General features: G+C 44.1%; 2 protein-coding genes across 6 annotated transcripts in view; one reads left to right on the forward strand and one right to left on the reverse strand.

The window, feature by feature from the left end:
* LOC121530944 (smoothelin) overlaps window positions 1-5,094 on the forward strand; it is a 78,441-nt gene extending 73,347 nt beyond the window's left edge. For 2 of the 5 annotated variants that reach the window (XM_041836339.2, XM_041836341.2), the window contains 3 exons: window positions 265-416; window positions 2,288-2,468; window positions 4,616-4,702. In XM_041836339.2, coding sequence (XP_041692273.1) covers window positions 265-416; window positions 2,288-2,435 — 300 coding nt within the window. In that variant the 3' untranslated portion in view covers window positions 2,436-2,468; window positions 4,616-4,702. Of the gene's footprint in view, window positions 1-264; window positions 417-1,226; window positions 1,330-2,287; window positions 2,469-4,615 lie in introns of those variants that run through there. The other 3 variants (XM_041836338.2, XM_041836340.2, XR_006661973.1) reach the window with 2 other exon arrangements.
* Window positions 5,095-8,518: 3,424 nt separating this feature from the next.
* selenom (selenoprotein M) lies at window positions 8,519-12,533 on the reverse strand. The gene is made up of 5 exons (XM_041836342.2): window positions 12,198-12,533; window positions 10,787-10,822; window positions 10,587-10,621; window positions 9,513-9,591; window positions 8,519-9,230 (listed from the first exon to the last, which is right to left on the reverse strand). Exons 1-5 carry the CDS (start codon window positions 12,291-12,293, stop codon window positions 9,012-9,014), a joined length of 465 nt encoding a protein of 154 aa, XP_041692276.1. The 5' UTR covers window positions 12,294-12,533; the 3' UTR covers window positions 8,519-9,011.
* Window positions 12,534-20,562: the final 8,029 nt, after the last annotated feature.

A 20,562-nucleotide genomic window follows, 5' to 3' on the forward strand; every position in this document is an offset into this window, starting at 1 on the left:
AACCCGCCATGGCACCATCCTGAGTGTCCAGTCTACTTAAAGATCTGAGGCATTCACACTTTAGTTCATCCTGCTATGAGGGTTAGGCCTTTTCTATAACCCCTCTACTGCAAGCAAAACATGCCACCATGTATTCTCTGTCAGCAGTGCTGTGGTCTCTCACATACTCTTAGGTCTATTGGGTGACCAATGGCATTGGCTCATGATTTGTGACTGAATCATGTCTCTCCTCTTTTTCTTCTTTCCTCCTCTTTCGCCCTGCAGAATGTGGACATCCAGAACTTCTCGTCCAGTTGGAGTGATGGCATGGCATTCTGTGCCCTGGTGCATAACTTCTTCCCAGAGGCCTTCGACTACTCCTCTCTCACCCCTGCCAACCGCAGACACAACTTTGAGGTGGCCTTCAGCACTGCAGAGTGAGTACACACATACACAAATACATACACTTGTAAACTGTACGTCATGTGTGCACTCATAGATGTACTGAATGTCATGTCTTGGAGTGTGATATTGAATCAGAACTTCAGACCTGGGCTACATGGAAGCTTCACTCTTGGAGTTGCCCCGTGGCCATTTACAGCAAACTGGACAAGGATCTGTGTTCACCATCTTCTAAACATCCTCCGTCCCCAAGACCATCAATCGTCTGACCACCCCAAGGCTCTGTTTTTGGGGAAGTAGATCCACTGTAGCTGTCTAGCCAACTCTTTGCCCACACATTGAACTCAAAATCGGTCAAACATCTTGAGAACCCAAAGACAAACTACTTCCCTCGCCTTTCTCTGCCCAAAACCAACACACTCCTCTTTCTCTGAACAGATTTGATCCCTCTATTGGGTATGTTTGTTTGACCTCTGAAAGATCAACACTGAGCTGCCAGTCTATGGATTCCACAGGCTCAACAGTACAGGACCTCTGGGTTCTCACCACCCTCTCTTAGCCTTGCTACCACCTAACTACCCCTCCACATACAGTAGTAAGACTGTCTGCCTGAGGGAGGAAGAGAATGTGCATCCACAGGATTCAGCATTTTGGATTCAGCTATTTTACTCAACTCACTATGTGTCAAAGGGCCTACAGTGAGAGGGTTGGGAAGGGCCAGGGCCCACTGCTCAGTTTTATCCCTCCTCTCTCTCTCAGGTCAATCAAGTCAGCTTCTGGATCTACTACTACTACTATGTCCTGTACCTCTAAACCTCCACTCTCCATCCACTCTCTCCTCTCAGAGATGCTCTCCTCAGTAACCGCTGTGTGATGTGACCCTCCGTCCACCAATCCTGATCTAAACCAGGAAACTCCTGAGACTGACCCCTTCCCAACAACCACCAGGTTACTACAGTACAGGAAGAGCACTCGACTGACTGCCTCCCAGACCCCTCTCCTTCCCTCTCTCCTTTAATCTGTCCATCTCCTCCTCCTCCTCCTCTTCCTCACTCCACCTCTGTCATCTCGTTTTCTGATGAGGTCATGTACTGTCAACCTTTTCCCTGTCACCCACCAGTGTCTGCTGAGTTCACCTGTTAAGACCATGATGACGTAACCACCGGATTGTCAAACACGTGTTCCTCCTAGCTACCCCCACAACCCCCTCTTTGTCACTGTGCTGCACTGTCACTCCTTTCCCTGGGCACCAACCTCACCCCCTCCTCCCCCACAACCTGCCAGTGTGCCTCATCTGGAACCCTCTCACACACCCCTCCAACACACACACACCACCCTGTGCACCACCAGTGTGTTTCTCTTCTAGGTTCACCCTGTGGTCCATGTCTTTGTCATTGTAGAATTCTTGTTGTTTTGTCCTTGTCTCTTGTTTTTGTACTGGACAAAACAAAGCCAATGTTCTATTGTTGATGTCCCTATACCCCCATGTCAAAGTCTTTTGTCTCAGTGCACAAAAATAGAAAACAAACAAACAAAACTGCAAAATGGACGTCGCCTGACGCTTCATTTTCCATTTTGTGTCTGCGTGTGTGCGCGCATATGTGTCATGTTGTTCATGAAGCATGTCAACTCATGGATATGCCTGTCAACACAGACCATGTAATGTTATCCTTTCTTTTTCTTTTCTCTCTCTCCCTCTCTCCACACCCTGGGTATTCCTCTTGTTTGGCTACTCACTGCTTTACTATTTCTCTCTTCCTTCTGTCTATCTGTTGACTTATATCTGTACCTTCTCGCTATATATTTCCGGCTCTTTTTCTGTCTCTCTCTCTTCCTCCCTCTTCTCTTTCTCTCCCCTTCCCTCGCCCCCCTCTCTCCCCCTGCTCCCTCCGGGGTGCGGGTGCAGGAAGCTGGCTGACTGTCCCGAGCTGTTGGACGTGGAGGACATGGTGCGGATGCGTGAGCCGGATTGGAAGTGTGTGTACACGTACCTGCAGGAGTTCTACAGGGGCCTGGTGACCAAGGGCCTGGTTAAAACCAAAAACTCCTCCTAAAGTCGCACCCCTAGGACCCCAAATGCACTCATGGTGAGAGAGGGAACAGGCCCACGGAGGAACCTCACGCTGGTGCTGGGGGTTTATGGGGTGGGATTGGTGGGAGATATGTGTGAGATTCTCAATTGGGGAAAAGTCTGTCCTTTACTCGACTCCTCAGTCCTCCTCTCCGCCGTGACCCAGAAACCAATGAGTTTCAATTCTTTAATAGGTGAAGGGAGGAGTTTCCTCATCTCCTAGATTGCCTCCTCCAGCAGAGGGTACCGAAGTGTTTCCTGCGCAGAAGAGTTTTGAAATCTGCCTCACCCTCTTGAATCAGCTGTTTACTCAGAGGAGAAATGCATACATTTAAAAACGATACGCTACTTATGCTTGTATCTATAAAATGTCTAGCCAACTAGCTACATTTCTTTTTACCACTTTACACATGTATTTTGGGATTCCTCTGCTGTAAACTTAATCTGCCTGATGACGAGCTAGTCGAGGAGTCATTTCATACAAGCACATTTGTTTCCATGTTTCTTCTCCTCGACTCCTATCCTCGATTACCTTTGACCTTTTTCAAAAGGAGGAGAGGACAGAGGACAGAACGTGAGGAATTGAGCAAACCCAATTGAGATTCTCTCAGTGTGTGACTGTGGGTGTAGGAGTGCATGTTGTGGAGTGGGGGGGTGAATGGCAGGGTCAACAACAGTTCCACCAGAAATGCCACTGCTTATTCATATTATGATGGTGAAGTCAAAGAGGAGAACCGTGAGCTATCAATGAATACAAAACATGATCATTATCCTGCAGGAAGTCATATGAAGTGGTAGGAAGTGTTGGAGTGTGTGTAGGTCAGAGCGCAGTTTTCTCAGCTTTGTGAGCCTGGTGCTGGGTTCCAGAGGCCCAAACATGGACTGTGAGCGTGTGACTGCAGTCAGAGCCAGGCTCCAGGCTCCAGGCTCCAGGCAGGCAGAGGGCCAGCCATCAGCACACCCCATCTGCAGCTCCACACTTTAAAAGGAGCTGCCGCAACACAACACCGGAGCGGAAACCGATTGGAAACAAAGTGGAGAGGAAAAATACATGTCAGAGCTGTGGTGTGTGGAGCATGTGTATCATCTCCCCTCATTTAGTGACTTCAGAATTACAGATGTTTTTGTACTTAATGTGTATAAAGCCATCGCTAAACGACATAAATAGACATCTCTTTAGTATTTAAAACAATAAAGGGAAAACGTCATAAAGTTTTACAGTGTTGACATTTGTCTCTCTTTGAGGGGCTAGGTTACCATCTGCTGTTCTAGGCTAGGTTACCATCTGCTGTTCTAGGCTAGGTTACCATCTGCTGTTCTAGGCTAGGTTACCATCTGCTGTTCTAGGCTAGGTTACCATCTGCTGTTCTAGGCTAGGTTACCATCTGCTGTTCTAGGCTAGGTTACCATCTGCTGTTCTAGGCTAGGTTACCATCTGCTGTTCTAGGCTAGGTTACCATCTGCTGTTCTAGGCTAGGTTACCATCTGCTGTTCTAGGCTAGGTTACCATCTGCTGTTCTAGGCTAGGTTACCATCTGCTGTTCTAGGCTAGGTTACCATCTGCTGTTCTAGGCTAGGTTACCATCTGCTGTTCTAGGCTAGGTTACCATCTGCTGTTCTAGGCTAGGTTACCATCTGCTGTTCTAGGCTAGGTTACCATCTGCTGTTCTAGGCTAGGTTACCATCTGCTGTTCTAGGCTAGGTTACCATCCTGTTGTGCTCACTCGGTCTCCCACCTTGCAGCTGTTTCCCAGAGCTCTCCTCCTGCTCTCCTGGCTGGGCAGCTCACACTGTTGTAACAGTCAGTCAGCTACAGTACTGTCACTGTTGAGTAGTCTGTCAAGTGTGCCACCCTGTGGTTATATGCATGCATACACATATATTATTTTGTTTACCTAATGGCAGAATATGTTTGGAATGTTCTCTGTAAATACATCTCCTAAATGTATGCCTATAATGCTTTTTTTAAACTAATACTTTGTAGAGTGGCTCCCTCGTATCTGCTTAGATTGGGTAGATAAAAAAGCTGTTATGAGAGCAGTGTTTGTGGAGAGAATATCATATTTTATCCTTACCATCTCTCTGTTCATCTCTTTCTCCATCTCCCCACCGCTCCCTCTCTCCCTTTCTCTGTCTCACCATCTCTCCGTCTCCGTCCTCTAGGGAATGTGCCAACTGTATGCCCCTGCTGGAGGTGGAGGACATGATGATCATGGGGAGGAAGCCTGACTCCAAGTGTGTGTTCACCTATGTGCAGTCACTGGTCAACCACCTGCGCAGGCACGAGATGAAACTCGCCAAACTCCAGGGCACCGACCTCTGATCTGCCCCTCTGCTCTTCCCCCATCGCACCACTGTGCCCCTCCTCTCCTCCTGAGCCCTGGCCCCGAACACCACCCCTGACCCAACAGACAGCAGCCCTGACTCTGAGTGAGGGGTGTTACTGATTTGCACATCTCTGATGGCCAACGGGGTGGGGAGTGTGTTTGTGTAGGTGTTGGCATCCGTCTCATGATTAACTTGGTTGACGGTGGTGGCATGTCAGACAGATAAATTCCCCTCCTCTGGACACATACAGTTGAAGTCGGAAGTTTACATACACCTTAGCCAAATACATTTAAACTCAGTTTTTCACAATTCCTGACATTTAATCCTAGTAAAAATGCCCTGTCTTAGGTGAGTTAGGATCACCACTTTATTTTAAGAATGTGAAATGTCAGAATAATAGTAGAGAGAATGATTTATTTCAGCTTTTATTTATTTCATCACATTCCCAGTGGGTCAGAAGTTTACATACACTCAATTAGTATTTGGTAGCGTTGCCTTTAAATTGTTTAACTTGGGTCAAATGTTTCAGGTAGCCTTCCACAAGCTTCCCACAATAAGTTGGGTGAATTTTGGCCCATTCTTCCTGACAGAGCTGGTGTAACTGAGTCAGGTTTGTAGGCCTCCTTACTCACACACGCTTTTTCAGTTCTGCCCACAAACTTTCCTTAGGATTGAGGTCAGGGCTTTGTGATGGCCACTCCAATAACTTGACCATTTTGCCACAACTTTGGAAGTATGCTTGGGGTCATTGTCCATTTGGAAGACCCATTTGCGACCAAGCTTTAACTTCCTGACTGATGTCTTGAGATGTTGCTTCAATATATCCACATAATTTTCCTTCCTCATGATGCCATCTATTTTGTGAAGTGCATCAGTCCTCCTGCAGCAAAGCACCCCCACAGCATGATGCTGCCACCCTCGTGCTTCACGGTTGGGATGGTGTAGCCCTCCTGTAGCTCAGGGTTGTGGGTTCGATTCCCACGGGGAGCCAGTATGAAAAATGTATGCACTCACTAACTGTAAGTCGCTCTGGATAAGAGCGTCTGCTAAATGACTCAAATGTAAAATGTAAATGTGTTCTTCGGCTTGCAAGCCTTCCCCTTTTTCCTCCAAACATAGCAATGGTCATTATGGCCAAACAGTTCTATTTTTGTTTCATCAGACCGGAGGACATTTCTCAAAAAAGTACGATCTTTGTCCCCATGTGCAGTTGCAAACCGTAGTCTGGCTTTTTTATGGCGGTTTTGGAGCAGTGGCTTCTTCCTTGCTGAGCGGCCTTTCAGGTTATGTCGATATAGGACTCGTTTTACTGTGGATATAGATACTTTTGTACCTGTTTCCTCCAGCATCTTCACAAGGTCCTTTGCTGTTGTTCTGGGATTGATTTGCACTTTTCGCACCAAAGTACGTTAATCTCTAGGAGACAGGAGTGTGTGTAAACTTCCGACTTCAACTGTATTTGTTCAGGCTGTGCGAACCTTCCCGTCTTCCAGAAAGAGAATTCCAACGTTTTTAATAGAGAATCTTTTTAAGCTTTAATTGATATTTTATACTGATATTTAGTTGTACAGCCTATCAGTCATAAGGCAATTCTATACATGCTTTGGAAGTCCTAGGGTTGGTGCCTGAAGATATGGCACCAACAAAACCCTACATGAAATGTACATGAGAAGAATAGGAATTTAACTGTATTCCCTCACCGACCTTAATGCCTACATTTTTTTGTTTTCTGTGACAATTGCAAGATGTTGGTGATGATGAAGAAAGAAATATGATATATGAGTCATTGTTAATATTCCTTCAGTCCCCACTCTGGTACTGTTAAAGGTGTTACCAGATCTGCTAAACACATCTACTTGAATTGTTTTAAATAGTCCTTGGTATGGAGGGATGTTAATTATTATTATTATTGTTATTATTTGGTGGGTGCTTCTATTTATCCTATTACACACACGTACAAGTATGTATTAATACGCATGTGTGATTGTTTTTTTTTTTTTGCATATCACAACGCTCCCTGAGACATCCTCGGAAAGTGGGTTCACAGCCACCCTGGAGCAATTATGGTTAAATGCTTTGCTCAAAGGCACAGACAGATTTTTCACCTTATCGGCTTGAGGATTTCAACTAGCGACCTTTCGGTTACCAGCCCAACACTCTAACCCAGGGATGGGAAACTCCAGTCCTCGGGCCGGAGTGGTGTCGCACTTTTTCCCCATCCCAAGCAAACACAGCTGATTAAAGTAATTGCATTCTAAACTGAATATCATGATTAGTTGATTATTTGAGTCTGGTGTGTTAGCTGGGGGCAAAAGTGTGGCACCAATCAGGCCCCTAAGGACTGCAGTTGCCCATCCCTACTCTAACCGCTAGGCTACTTGCCGCCCGATGTTATTCAGTAGTTGGCATTATGAAATTGGCGGATCCGTCTAGCAGCCCTAACGTAGCAGGCATAAAAGAAACACCTGAGCAGGTTTTGCAGAAACCAGAAGCATCTGGTTTTCAGGCTTTGTCTCTTCTCTGCTTTTCCCCTGAAAACTGTATGCTTCCGGTTTCTACTGACCCGCTCAAGGTGATGCAGCCCTATGCTGAGCAAGAACGAGATCTGAATCTACAGACCCACTGAGGTTAAAGCCAGACTAGGTTGTAATAGCCATTTTCTAATACTGAAATGTTGTGATAGTAGTTGTGAAACTATAATTGTGTTTTAATACCACTCATACAGTATTTACATCATTTTGGTCTGTGGAGAAACACCAGTGTTGAAAAGTAGGTTCCAAGTGCTTCTCAGACAGGTAAAATCACACATTGGTGTTTCTAGATTATCACGTCTCTTCCCACCTTTCCTCCTTGTCCCTGCCTCAGTTTGCTACATTGGGGCCTAAAAAGACTTGGCATGGGGTTGTCACATTCACACTGCCAGCACTAGCTCACCCAACAAACAAATACAAACACACAGCTCTTTTTTTGTGGGCTCTTTAATTATGCTTGGGTAAAATGTTTGTTGGTGGTCATACTATATGCTTTGAAGTTTTGTTTCATGAGTCCGTCTATGAAAACAACCTATAGCCAGTACAAACTTTATGGTAATGTCAGTATTTGATTGAATATGAAAGGTTTGTTGGAAGCCAACTTCCCTTCTCTACATTCTTGGGCCCAATAAAACTGGCTTTCAGCTCAGTTGATTATATGACAGACAGGTGAACAGGAGAATATTAATGATAAAGGCTGAATATACTTTATTGCCAATGTATATTTTCTGAATTCTAGCAAAATAAAATAAATTCCATTATGTATTACGGTTTCTTTATCAATAATTTTAAGATTTCGGTTGGTTTTAGAATTGGTTTTGATTTAATTCACTGTTTCGTTCTCTGTTCATCTGTAATTGAGACTAGAGAAATCTAATTTTATTTGTCACATGCTTCGTAAACAGGTGTCGACTAACAGTGAAATGATTACTTACGGGTCCATTTCCAACAATGCAGAGTTAAGATCAAATATTCCACAACCAGAAAGTTTCCACAAACCAGTTAATCCTGTACTGTACATACATGCTTGGACACAGTCATAATTCAATGTTTCTGTACACCACAATGTGAAGTAACAATTAAACTAATTTAAGAAACAAAGTATGTGTTCTAATCGAACACAGGTTTTTTTTGTGTGTGTGTTTGCTTGCAATGGGAGTTTGATTTGAAGATGGACAGTCTACAAATGGGACATCATACAAAAATATTGAAAGTTACACTTTTTTTATTGTTTTACAGTTATTTGTCATCCCATCACTTGAATCCCCTTGTGTGCCTAAGCCCTACCCACCAGGACACGTTACATCGGCCCCAAGCCAATCAGGAGATTTTACAGCCAGGGGCGTCATTCAGTTCCACAGCGGACAGGAAGTCATTAGACACACGAGCGAGATGAGCAGAGGAGAGACCCCTTAAGACACTTGACACCTAGTGGTATATCATACGCATCACCTGAAATAAATGGACAAACGGCAGAAAGAAATTATGTGCAATTTTAGTGTGACCTTTGAAAACTTTTCTGATGCTACAGAGAGACCGTTACCCCAAGTGCTGAACCAGGATCTGCTTTTCCCGTGTTCTGATCCCAAACATTTATGTTATGAGCTGCAGAAACAAACTGGTCTTGGACCAGCACTGGAGGAGAGTAACCCTGTCTGTCTAGGTCCACACAGACTGCAGACTCTTTAAAGCTGTGAGGATTACAGGTCAGAGCGCTTGGCCTCTGCGTCAGACTCTGAGGAAGCGTTGTCTGTGGGGGCTGAAGAAGAGGAGGGATTCGCTTTGAAGGGGCTGTCCTTGGCGGGGGAGAAGCGGAACTCCTCTGGGACCTGGTCCTCAGGCTGAGCCTTCTTGTAGAAGCCCAACTTCTCCAGCAGCTCGTTGATCTCAGAGCGGGTCATGTCAGACAGGGCGATCCGCTGAACAGGGCAGATACATTTAGGTGAGATGCCTATCCTCACAAGAGCGCTCTATTCTTCCACAAGCTGTAGCATTGCACAGATGGGTTTGTCATACAATTTCTGTGCAATAGTAGGCCCACCCTTTACATGCATGCATCTCTAGATAAGTAAGCCTGCACCATTTTTTGACCAATCTTTTAACCATTATAGCGCACTAGTGAGAACTTACAGTAAATCATTAACACCAGAGATGTGATAAAGTTACAGTAAAACTTCAGTGTGTTTCAGCAGCTCACTTACGTCCAGCTCTTCGTAGTAGTGGTTGAGGAGGACAAGCTCGGGGTCAGCCCCAGGGATGTGCTTCATTACCAGGTTATGACTGGGATGGCATGAATCAAGGGTTACAAACAAAAAGAGGCAAACGGGGAAATGCAATGCAAACAGAGTGCCCGCACGCAGCTGACAGGTGTCTGACACCCCAGGCCAGGACGACTTCCTTCAGGCACTAGTGCCCTGCCTGCTGCCTGTCATCACACCAGCTAGTGAAGTATGGTGATGTACGGCTTGGACTTTGTGCTCCAGCCTCCATACATGACAGGGAAATGCATGAAGCACTTCAGTTATGAGATCACTTCAAGACAGGCTTACATGCTGGAGTTGTGACTGCTTCAGGACAGAAAGCTATCTGCAGGGTAAAGGTATGGCTTTCTTTAGGGCTATAGAAGATATATATATATATATATATATATATATATATATATATATATATATAAGCTTCTGTCTGCAGAAATAGCTTTAATTTACTTGGTCAGATGAGTACAAATGTGTGGTAAGTTTAGCTGCTGTGTAACTTTGTTCTCGTTACTCCATACGGTAGGACTTTACATCAAAAGGGGCAGTTGCTACATTCATTTTTGGACTTATAAATCAATTATATATACACACACCCATTGATTCTTGTAAATGAGCTTAGTTCAACTGTCGTACCCCATCAGGAACCAAAATATAAGCTTGTTTTACTCCATTGTTTGTAAACAAACACTGTATAGCCTCAAAACATGGTTAAAACTATCATTTAGATTTCATGGATGATCAATGGTGGGTTAATTTGATTGGTTACAGTTCTCTAGCCCCATCCCTCATCTTTTTACCAAAACAGTGGTGAGGTTACCTCTTATTGTTTCAACTGCGGATTGGCCCTTAACTTACTTAGTTTATAAATCAGTAAGGCTGTTAATTATTTATTCTGAGATGGTTAAATCAGTTAAATGTTGTCAACCAGTGCATGGCTTCCACATCACGGCAGAGGACCTAACTACCTCACATTGGCTATCACATCTCTGCACATCTGCCATCACCAAAATAAAAGGATACTAAAGAGGAATGTCCTGGGTCACAAAGGCTTTGACCTGAGGGGTTGAAGAGGTTGATGATTAGTGTAACTCTGCAGTCTGCTTTGTTGGGCAGGCAGTGATATTTATGAGCATTTCAGCAATTGCAAAAAAACAATCAATAATACTGTACATATACAGAGAAGACTGTTGATAAAACAATAGGCCTACTTAAGCGCTTACCTCTCTCAGCCTGTTCAGCTGTCATCCACCGCATGACTGAGAAACAGAGATTAAGCAGGATAGTGGTTATAAATCCCCCCAGGACAGGAGCAGGGCAGTGGGTGACTGACTGGGTATGACTCAGACCCAGGTGATCCTCCTGACCCATTAGTAGTGTAGGAGTCAGGACTATCAGCAGATAAAGGGACTTATCGCACCATCTGGACAGGAGTGAAACACTCACTGTCTGAAAAACATGTTGCCTCTTGTTGAGATACCATAGGCCTATACTATATTGTAGGCCATATGTAAGGGTTCCCCACGGGTGGTTTTATTTGGCCCCCCAATTTTTGAGCAAAAAATAAGCCATTTTAATTTTTTATTTTCATTGTTGGACATAAACAACTAAAAACACCAGGAAATACGCTCCAAGTTATTTTAATTTGGGAAATCTGTTCCCAAGTATTGCCACGCATAACAAAGAGACACCTGATTATGTAAGAAAGGTTTGAAATTATTGTTTAGTCAAATATTATATCAGTTTGGGCTTCTTGCGGTCAATTTGCAGTCGACATATTATTTGTAATTATGTTCCGGCCCCCCGACCATCTGCTCAAAAAATAAATATAGAGCCTCAGCTGAATCTAGTTGATGATCCCTGCCCTATGTAATGATATTTTGTTTAGCCAATGGGAGAGGGATGTGGTTTGCACATCCATGGGTACATAGATAAGTGGCCAAGCTTACAGCTCTGCTCTTAGATTCATTACAACCTGCTGGTAGGTAGGTATCCCACAGGTAAATGCCAACTTGACAATATTTTTCGCTGAAAGATCCTGGCAGGTGTGATGCACCCTGGAGGATAATATGTTCTCTCACAAAGAGGAGAAGAAAGTCTGAAAAAGGCATTGTTAACCCACTGTAATTTGAACCTTAGGTCTCATCTTTCAGCCACGTTGAAGTAATTCACTGGCATTCTATTGTAACACAGAATGATTACAGATAATAGCCTATCATGTAGGCCTATAAATGCCCATGAGAGTCTCACTCCATTAGATAGTATAATGTGCAGTGGAATCACTTAATGTTTATTCCCAAAATGTTTGGTCAAAAGCTAATAACATGGATAGACACCCATCGGCGCAGATGCGAGGAGGTTTTCAACTTTCATTCATTCATTTTCCTCCTCCCAAACACCTACGCATGCGCACATAGGATAACAGTTAGGCTACCCAATATTTACCTCAATACGAATCTAAATGTATTGATCTATACGTTTATCCAATAAAATACCAAAACATGATCCATAATTATATCGACAAATATGTTTATAAAGCCTGCTTCTTATTCATTCTTGTTATCTTAGGCTACTTGTAGTGGCTTTGTTTACGAATCTAATAGAATATTAACGCAATTGCATACTCAAACCTACCTCCACCTTCGCTTTTGCGAGACCATCCAGTTTCAACAGATCTACATCATAGGCGGACACACAGTTAAGGAAGCTGGCGAAAATGAACAACCACATAATTTCCTCTGATTGCTGGACGTTGAGGAGATTCAGGCTTTAGAGCAGACGGTCTTGGTCGTTCGTGTCGCTCACCTATTCTGCAAACCTATCGTTACTTGCAGTTAGGCTATACTTGAATAGCAAGATGTAGCAGGCTAGCAGCGGTGATGCTGCTCTAAGGTGATGTTCAACGATGTCATCTCCGGACCCTATGCCACGTCAAACGCTTTCCTGCTGTCTTTGGAGAGGGCGGAGGAATGAGTGAAAAACGAAACTGCTTCTTAAAGGCGCAATCTGTAATATTTTCTGCTGTTCCATTTTTTTTATTAATGATTGGCATTGGGCTGGCTAGGCTAAAATATATACCGATTATTTTTTAAGAATATCAGCTTAGCAATTGTCGAGCAGTTTCCCCATTCCTCATTTTACAAAAAAGGTGGCAGGGTCAGATTGTTGAAATTACTGATTGTACCTTAAAACAGAAGCTCATTGGTAGATAAACAAGGGAGAGCAGGAAAGCAGCCACCTCAGGTTGCACTTCACTGTGCCTACACTGCATGTGCCCTGGGATGAATTAGAAGAATGTGTTTAGCTAAATAGGATCTTGAAATTTTCATTTTAGGTTATTGATTTGATTGATAAAGTAATTGATCTTTTTTTTATATTAGACTACATTAGGATGATGTTTTAATAACACAGCTACATCAGTAAACATGATCCATCTATAATACTAGTATTAGGGTATTATACAATTATTTCTAATACAATATCACAACATTATTATGGTAATTAACTCAGTGATTGTAGACGATAAAGTAGACACTTTAGCATTCCTCAGAGGAAACAGCTGTGTAGACTAACTGCTTTTTGGTCTACTTTGAGACAGAACTGTTGTATGCACACATGACTGTAAGTTGCTTTGGATAAAAGCGTCTGCTAAATGGCATATTATCATTATAGAACCTTTTTGACAGATTACCTAATTTAGTGTCAGGACCATACAATTAGGAATTAGAATACTTTAACAATTTAATAGGATCTCTATGGTCAGGACACTGTCAAACAATCCTAATTCTAAATAATAAATGGTCTGACACTGGGAAATATGTGCCCTTTTAAATCTGCAGGTACTTGGCTAAATCCTTTATTTGGTCAGCCCTCAGGGAGGCAGTCAGACCCATAAAGAATGTCCAATGCAAAGGGGAGGGGGGAGTTTAATGAAAAGTGACTTATTTCAGTACCCATGGCAACCAGAGAACGTGAGCGGAGCAGAGCTGGAACAGAGCGAGGAGCGGAATGTGCCGAATTTGACTGGAGTGTCGACCTTCTTGCCCGCTCCAATTTCACTCCAGTAGCGCTCGCTTCACGAGCGTTCCCGCCCCAACATGCATTTGTCGTCTACTTGTGTGCTGCTATAGCCCCTTGTTTTAGCTACTGTCATGGAGTTCGATAAATATTTTCATAAAGAAACTGCTAAAACACACAGGTGCTAAATCAAGGTGACTTACAAAGATAAGGACCAAGAGCAAGAGAGGGAGTGTGGTGATGTAGTGTCAAATCAAATCAAATCCAATTTTATTTGCCACATGCGCCGAATACAACCTTACTTACAAGCCCTAACCTCTTAAGGATCGGACCCTTTTTTTAAATGTTCGCCTAAAATGACATACCCAAATCTAACTGCCTGTAGCTCAGGACCTGAAGCAAGGATATGCATATTCTTGATACCATTTGAAAGGAAACACTTTGAAGTTTGTGGTAATGTGAAATTAATGTAGGAGAATATAACACATTAGATCTGGTAAAAGATAATACAAACAAAAAAAACATGCGTTTTCTATAAAAAAATTGTTCCATCATCTTTGAAATGCAAGAGAAAGGCCATAATATTATATAGGAGTTTAGGCGCAATTTAGATATTGGCCACTAGATGGCAGCAGTGTGCAAAGTTTCAGATTGATCCAGTGAAGCGTTGCAATACTGGACTATTTTGTATCAAGTCTGCCCAAATGTGCCGAATTGGTCAATTGATACATTTTCAAGTACACAACTATAGATAACATACAAAAATTATATGGTAATACAAAATGTAAGTTTACACACTCCCAGGAATGTCATACATGATGGATCATTAGCTTATACACTAACTTTCACACTAGATGGCCAGATGGGGTGGGTGTGGAGCCAGAGACAGCAGGGGTTCAAACTGTAGAACCCAGTTCCTACATTTTAATATAAAAATTGATTTTGTCAAACAGACCTATGATACATTTTATCTCTGGGACCCTTAGGATGACAAATCCGAGCAAGATTACTGAATGTAAGTACATTATTTACCTTCAGAGGGGAATGTATCAAACCAGTTGCTGTGATAAGTTTTTTGTTGTTGTGCAGGCTCCTCAAACAATAGCATGTTATTTTTTCACTGTAATAGCTACTGTAAATTGGACAGTGCAGTTAGATTAACAAGAATTTAAGCTTTCTGCCCATATAAGACATGTCTATGTCCTGGAAAGTGTGCCGTTACTTACATTTTACATTTACATTTTAGTCATTTAGCAGACGCTCTTATCCAGAGCGACTTACAGGAGCAATTAGGGTTAAGTGCCTTGCTCAAGGGCACATTTACGTCATTTAGCAGACGCTCTTATCCAGAGCGACTTACAAATTGGTGCATTCACCCTTTAGCCAGTGGGATAACCACTTTCCACTTTTTTTTTGGGGGGGGTAGAAGGATTACTTTATCCTATCCCAGGTATTCCTTAAAGAGGTGGGGTTTCAAATGTCTCCGGAAGGTGGTGAGTGACTCCGCTGTCCTGGCGTCGTGAGGGAGCTTGTTCCACCATTGGGGTGCCAGAGCAGCGAACAGTTTTGACTGGGCTGAGCGGGAACTATGCTTCCGCAGAGGAAGGGGAGCCAGCAGGCCAGAGGTGGATGAACGCAATGCCCTCGTTTGGGTGTAGGGACTGATCAGAGCCTGAAGGTACGGAGGTGCCATTCCCCTCACTGCTCCATAGGCAAGCACCATGGTCTTGTAACGGATGCGAGCTTCAACTGGAAGCCAGTGGAGTGTGCGGAGGAGGGGGGTGACGTGAGAGAACTTGGGAAGGTTGAACACCAGACGGGCTGCGGCATTCTGGATGAGTTGTAGGGGTTTAATGGCACAGGCAGGGAGCCCAGCCAACAGCGAGTTGCAGTAATCCAGACGGGAGATGACAAGTGCCTGGATTAGGACCTGTGCCGCTTCCTGTGTAAGGCAGGGTCGTACTCTCCGAATGTTGTAGAGCATGAACCTGCAGGATCGGGTCACCGCCTTGATGTTAGCGGAGAACGACAGGGTGTTGTCCAGGGTCACGCCAAGGCTCTTCGCACTCTGGGTTGTCAACCGTGATGGCGAGATCATGGAACGGGCAGTCCTTCCCCGGGAGGAAGAGCAGCTCCGTCTTGCCAGGGTTCAGCTTGAGGTGGTGATCCGTCATCCATACTGATATGTCTGCCAGACATGCAGAGATGCGATTCGCCACCTGGTTATCAGAAGGGGGAAAGGAGAAGATTAGTTGTGTATCGTCAGCGTAGCAATGATAGGAGAGGCCATGTGAGGATATGACAGAGCCAAGTGACTTTGTGTATAGGGAGAAAAGGAGAGGGCCTAGAACTGAGCCCTGGGGGACACCAGTGGTGAGAGCACGTGGTGCGGAGACAGCTTCTCGCCACGCCACTTGGTAGGAGCGACCGGTCAGGTAGGACGCAATCCAGGAGTGAGCCGCGCCGGAGATGCCCAGCTCGGAGAGGGTGGAGAGGAGGATCTGATGGTTCACAGTATCAAAGGCAGCAGACAGGTCTAGAAGGACAAGAGCAGAGGAGAGAGAGTTAGCTTTAGCAGTGCGGAGAGCCTCCGTGACACAGAGAAGAGCAGTCTCAGTTGAATGACCAGTCCTGAAACCTGACTGGTTTGGATCAAGAAGGTCATTCTGAGAGAGATAGCAAGAGAGTTGGCTAAAGATGGCACGCTCAATAGTTTTGGAAAGAAAAGAAAGAAGGGATACTGGTCTGTAGTTGTTGACATCAGTGGGATCGAGTGTTGGTTTTTTGAGAAGGGGGTGCAACTCTCGCTCTCTTGAAGACGGAAGGGACATAGCCAGCGGTCAAGGATGAGTTGATCAGCGAGGTGAGGTAGGGGAGAAGGTCACCGGAGATGGTCTGGAGAAGAGAGGAGGGGATGGGGTCAAGCGGGCAGGTTGTTGGGCGGCCTGCAGTCACTAGTCGCAAGATTTTATCTGGAGAGAGAGGGGAGAAAAAAGTCAAAGCATAGGGTAGGGCAGTGTGAGCAGGACCAGCAGTGTCATTAGACTTAACAAACGAGGATCGGATGTCGTCAACCTTCTTTTCAAAGTGGTTGACGAAGTCATCCACAGAGAGGGAGGAGGGGGGGATTCAGCAGTGAGGAGAATGTGGCAAAGAGCTTCCTAGGGTTAGAGGCAGATGCTTGGAATTTAGAGTGGTAGAAAGTGGCCTTAGCAGCAGAAACAGATGAAGAAAATGTAGAGAGGAGGGAGTGAAAAGATGCCAGGTCGGCAGGGAGTTTAGTTTTCTTCCATTTCCGCTCAGCTGCCCGGAGCTCTGTTCTGTGAGCTCGCAATGAGTCGTAAAGCCACGGAGCTGGAGGGGAGGACCGAGCCGGCCGGGAGGATAGGGGACACAGGGAGTCAAAGGATGCAGAAAGGGAGGAGAGGAGGGTTGAGGAGGCAGAATCAGGAGATTGGAGGGAGAAGGATTGAGCAGAGGGAAGAGATGATAGGATGGAAGAGGAGAGAGTAGTGGGAGAGAGAGAGCGAAGGTTGCGGCGGCACGTTACCATCTGTGTAGGGGCAGAGTGAGTAGTGTTGGAGGAGAGCGAGAGAGAAAAGGATACAAAGTAGTGGTCGGAGACATGGAGGGGAGTTGCAGTGAGATTAGTAGAAGAGCAACATCTAGTAAAGATGAAGTCAAGCGTATTGCCTGCCTTGTGAGTAGGGGGGACGGTGAGAGGGTGAGGTCAAAAGAGGAGAGGAGTGGAAAGAAGGAGGCAGAGAGAAATGAGTCAAATGTAGACGTAGGGAGGTTGAAATCCCCCAAAACTGTGAAGGGTGAGCCATCCTCAGGAAAGGAACTTATCAAGGCGTCAAGCTCATTGATGAACTCTCCAAGGGAACCTGGAGGGCGATAGATGACAAGGATATTAAGCTTAAATGGGCTAGTGACTGTGACAGCGTGGAATTCAAATGAGGAGATAGACAGATGGGTTAGGGGAAAAATTGAGAATGACCACTTGGGAGAGATGAGGATTCCTGTGCCACCACCCCTCTGACCAGATGCTCTCGGGGTATGCGAGAACACATGGTCAGACGAGGAGAGAGCAGTAGGAGTAGCAGTGTTTTCAGTGGTAATCCATGTTTCCGTCAGCGCCAGGAAGTCGAGGGACTGGAGGGTAGCATAGGCTGGGATGAAGTCAGCCTTGTTGGCAGCAGAACGGCAGTTCCAGAGGCTGCCTGAGACCTGGAACTCCAGGTGTGTGGTGCGTGCAGGGACCACCAGGTTAGAGAGGCAGCAGCCACGCGGTGTGAGGCGTTTGTGTAGCCTGTGCGGAGAGGAGAGAACAGGGATAGGCAGAGGCATAGTTGACAGGCTGTAGCAGATGGCTACAATAATGCAGAGGAGATCGGAATGAAATGAACTAAACATCTGGGAAAGGAGAGAGCAAGGCCTCCCTCACCAAAAAAATATAACTCTCCCAACTTCCACCTCAGAAACTATAATTGTTTCACTGCTAATCACATTAGCGCACGTTAGCTCAACCATCCCGTATACGGGACACCGATCCCGTAGAGGTTTTAACCAACAATGCAGTAAAAAAATAAAAATCTTAAGTAAAACATAGATAAGTAAAAAATAAAAAATAATTAAAGAGCAGCAATAAAATAAAATAACAGTAGGGAGGCTATATACAGGGGGTACCCGTACAGAGTCAATGTGCGGGGGCACCTGTTAGTCGAGGTAATTGAGGTAATATGTACATGGGGGTAGAGTTAAAGTGACTATGCATAGATAATAAACAGAATAGCAGCAGCGTAAAATAGGGGGGTGGGGGGGGGGGTGGGGTGGGGGTGGGGTGGGGAGGACAATGCAAATAGATTGTGGAATCTGAAAAGACACGTATCCCAAAAGCATGATGGTGTACTTACTCCATGCACATGCTAAAAGAAAGGAACGAGGTGGGTAGATAACTAAGTGTGTCATTGTAGCAAAGTATTTATAAACTAAAAATCATTGTCTAAATGTCACATAGAAAAATATTAATAACCTAAAGGAGTAACTAGCCCCCAGGGGCCACAATTTTACACTGAATTAATTTGTTAAGTTATTAGTTATTGTTATCAAATGTTATATTCCAATGTTATTGAATGTCATTAGTTATATTCCATTCCAATATTCCAATGAATATTTATTTTATGAATTAAAAACAACTATTGAAAACCTTTTGTTCCTCAATGTCATTTTAAAATCTTGCATTATTCAAATAATATTTACTGCAATCGTATGGAAAAGGAACAACAAAGAAAGAACAAAAAAAATGAATGTGCAGGTGAGGTAAAAAGAGGGGCTTTACATCAAATCTCCTCATAGTGCGGATATTAATGGTGACATGTGCAACACCATTTCCCCCCCATATGTTATTAAAATAATTAAAATAAGACAACTAGACTTAGCTTTTAAGTATTACTTACTAAGCATTTCTAAATAAAACAGATTAAATGGATTTTAACACACTTGTGTGAAACCCTATGCCATAATCTTCTATGGGGTAACTGGCACCCCCGGGGGTAGTTACACAGATTTGAAATTATGTTTGCTTCTTACATTCAACTTTTCATGTTAATTCAAATACTTTTCATTCAAATCCATATGGTTTGGTTTCAATACTTAAAAAACAATTGGTAGGTCCAGGTAGTCACAAAAATAGATGGGTGTTGGTTAAATTGTGATTTTAATGAATGGAGCGAATTTGGAGCAGCAGTCTTTTTTCCTGTGTGCGCGGAGCGGATTTAATGGAGCAGTAGGAAAAGACATGGAGCACCTTTTAAAAAAACGCCTAGTTCATTTACCTAAGCATGACCTTCATCCACATACCATTTTTTTCCCAAACGATGCTTTTTTGTGTCAGCAATTAGACATTGTTCTTAGGGGGACTAGTTACCTCTTAGTACCCTAGCTTATTTGACAATTTAACCAACACCCATCTATTTTTGTGACTACCTGGACCTACCAATTGTTTTTTAAGTATTGAAACCAAACCATATGGATTTGAATGAAAAGTATTTGAATTAACATGAAAAGTTGAATGTAAGAAGCAAACATAATTTCAAATAAGCTAGGGTACTAAGAGGTAACTAGTCCCCCTAAGAACAATGTCTAATTGCTGACACAAAAAAGCATCGTTTGGGAAAAAAATGGTATGTGGATGAAGGTCATGCTTAGGCAAATGAACTAGGCGTTTTTTTTAAAGTACGGGGGTAACATAAAAATTGTGATTTTAATGAATGGAGCGAATTTGGAGCAGCAGTCTTTTTTCCTGTGTGCGCGGAGCGGATTTAATGGAGCAGTAGGAAAAGACATGGAGCACCGCACCTAACCGCTAAACTCCGCTCACATGCTCTGATGGCAACATAGGCTTTTGGTTCCAACATGTTAGCATTGTTGCTGAGGTTTTTCCTTTTGCAATGGCAGTATGTGTTTGCCATGCCAGTGTTGGGCTATTCTTAGTTGATCTATGTTGTCATAAGAGGGTGTTATTGTCACATGCTGTGGTTGGGAGCGAGATTGGTTCACTGAGACTGTGTTTGTTCTAATTTTAGGAACGGTCAACCACAGGAGGTTGGTGGCACCTTAATTGGGGAGGACGGGCTCGTGGTAATGGCTGGAGCGGAATTGGTGGAATGGTTTCAAATACATCAAACACATGGTTTCCATGTGTTTGATGTCATTCCATCTGCTCTGTTCCAGCCATTATTATGAGCCGTCCTCCCCTCAGCAGCCTCCACTGAGATCAACACATTATATTTTCAGCCCAAGAGCCTTGTTAACTGCAGACACTAATTCAGACATAGAGGTACATTTGGGATGGAACTGAGCCAGACCCATTCCCATCCACAACAATCAGTGGGGGAATTTCACTCACATTTGAAGTTTTACAGAGGTTTTACACTGTCATTCAGGAAGTCATACAGTAGGTCCTATGTGGGGGGACAGG

Source organism: Coregonus clupeaformis, chromosome 18 (genome assembly GCF_020615455.1).
Source record: "Coregonus clupeaformis isolate EN_2021a chromosome 18, ASM2061545v1, whole genome shotgun sequence".
NCBI classification, from domain to species: domain Eukaryota; kingdom Metazoa; phylum Chordata; class Actinopteri; order Salmoniformes; family Salmonidae; genus Coregonus; species Coregonus clupeaformis.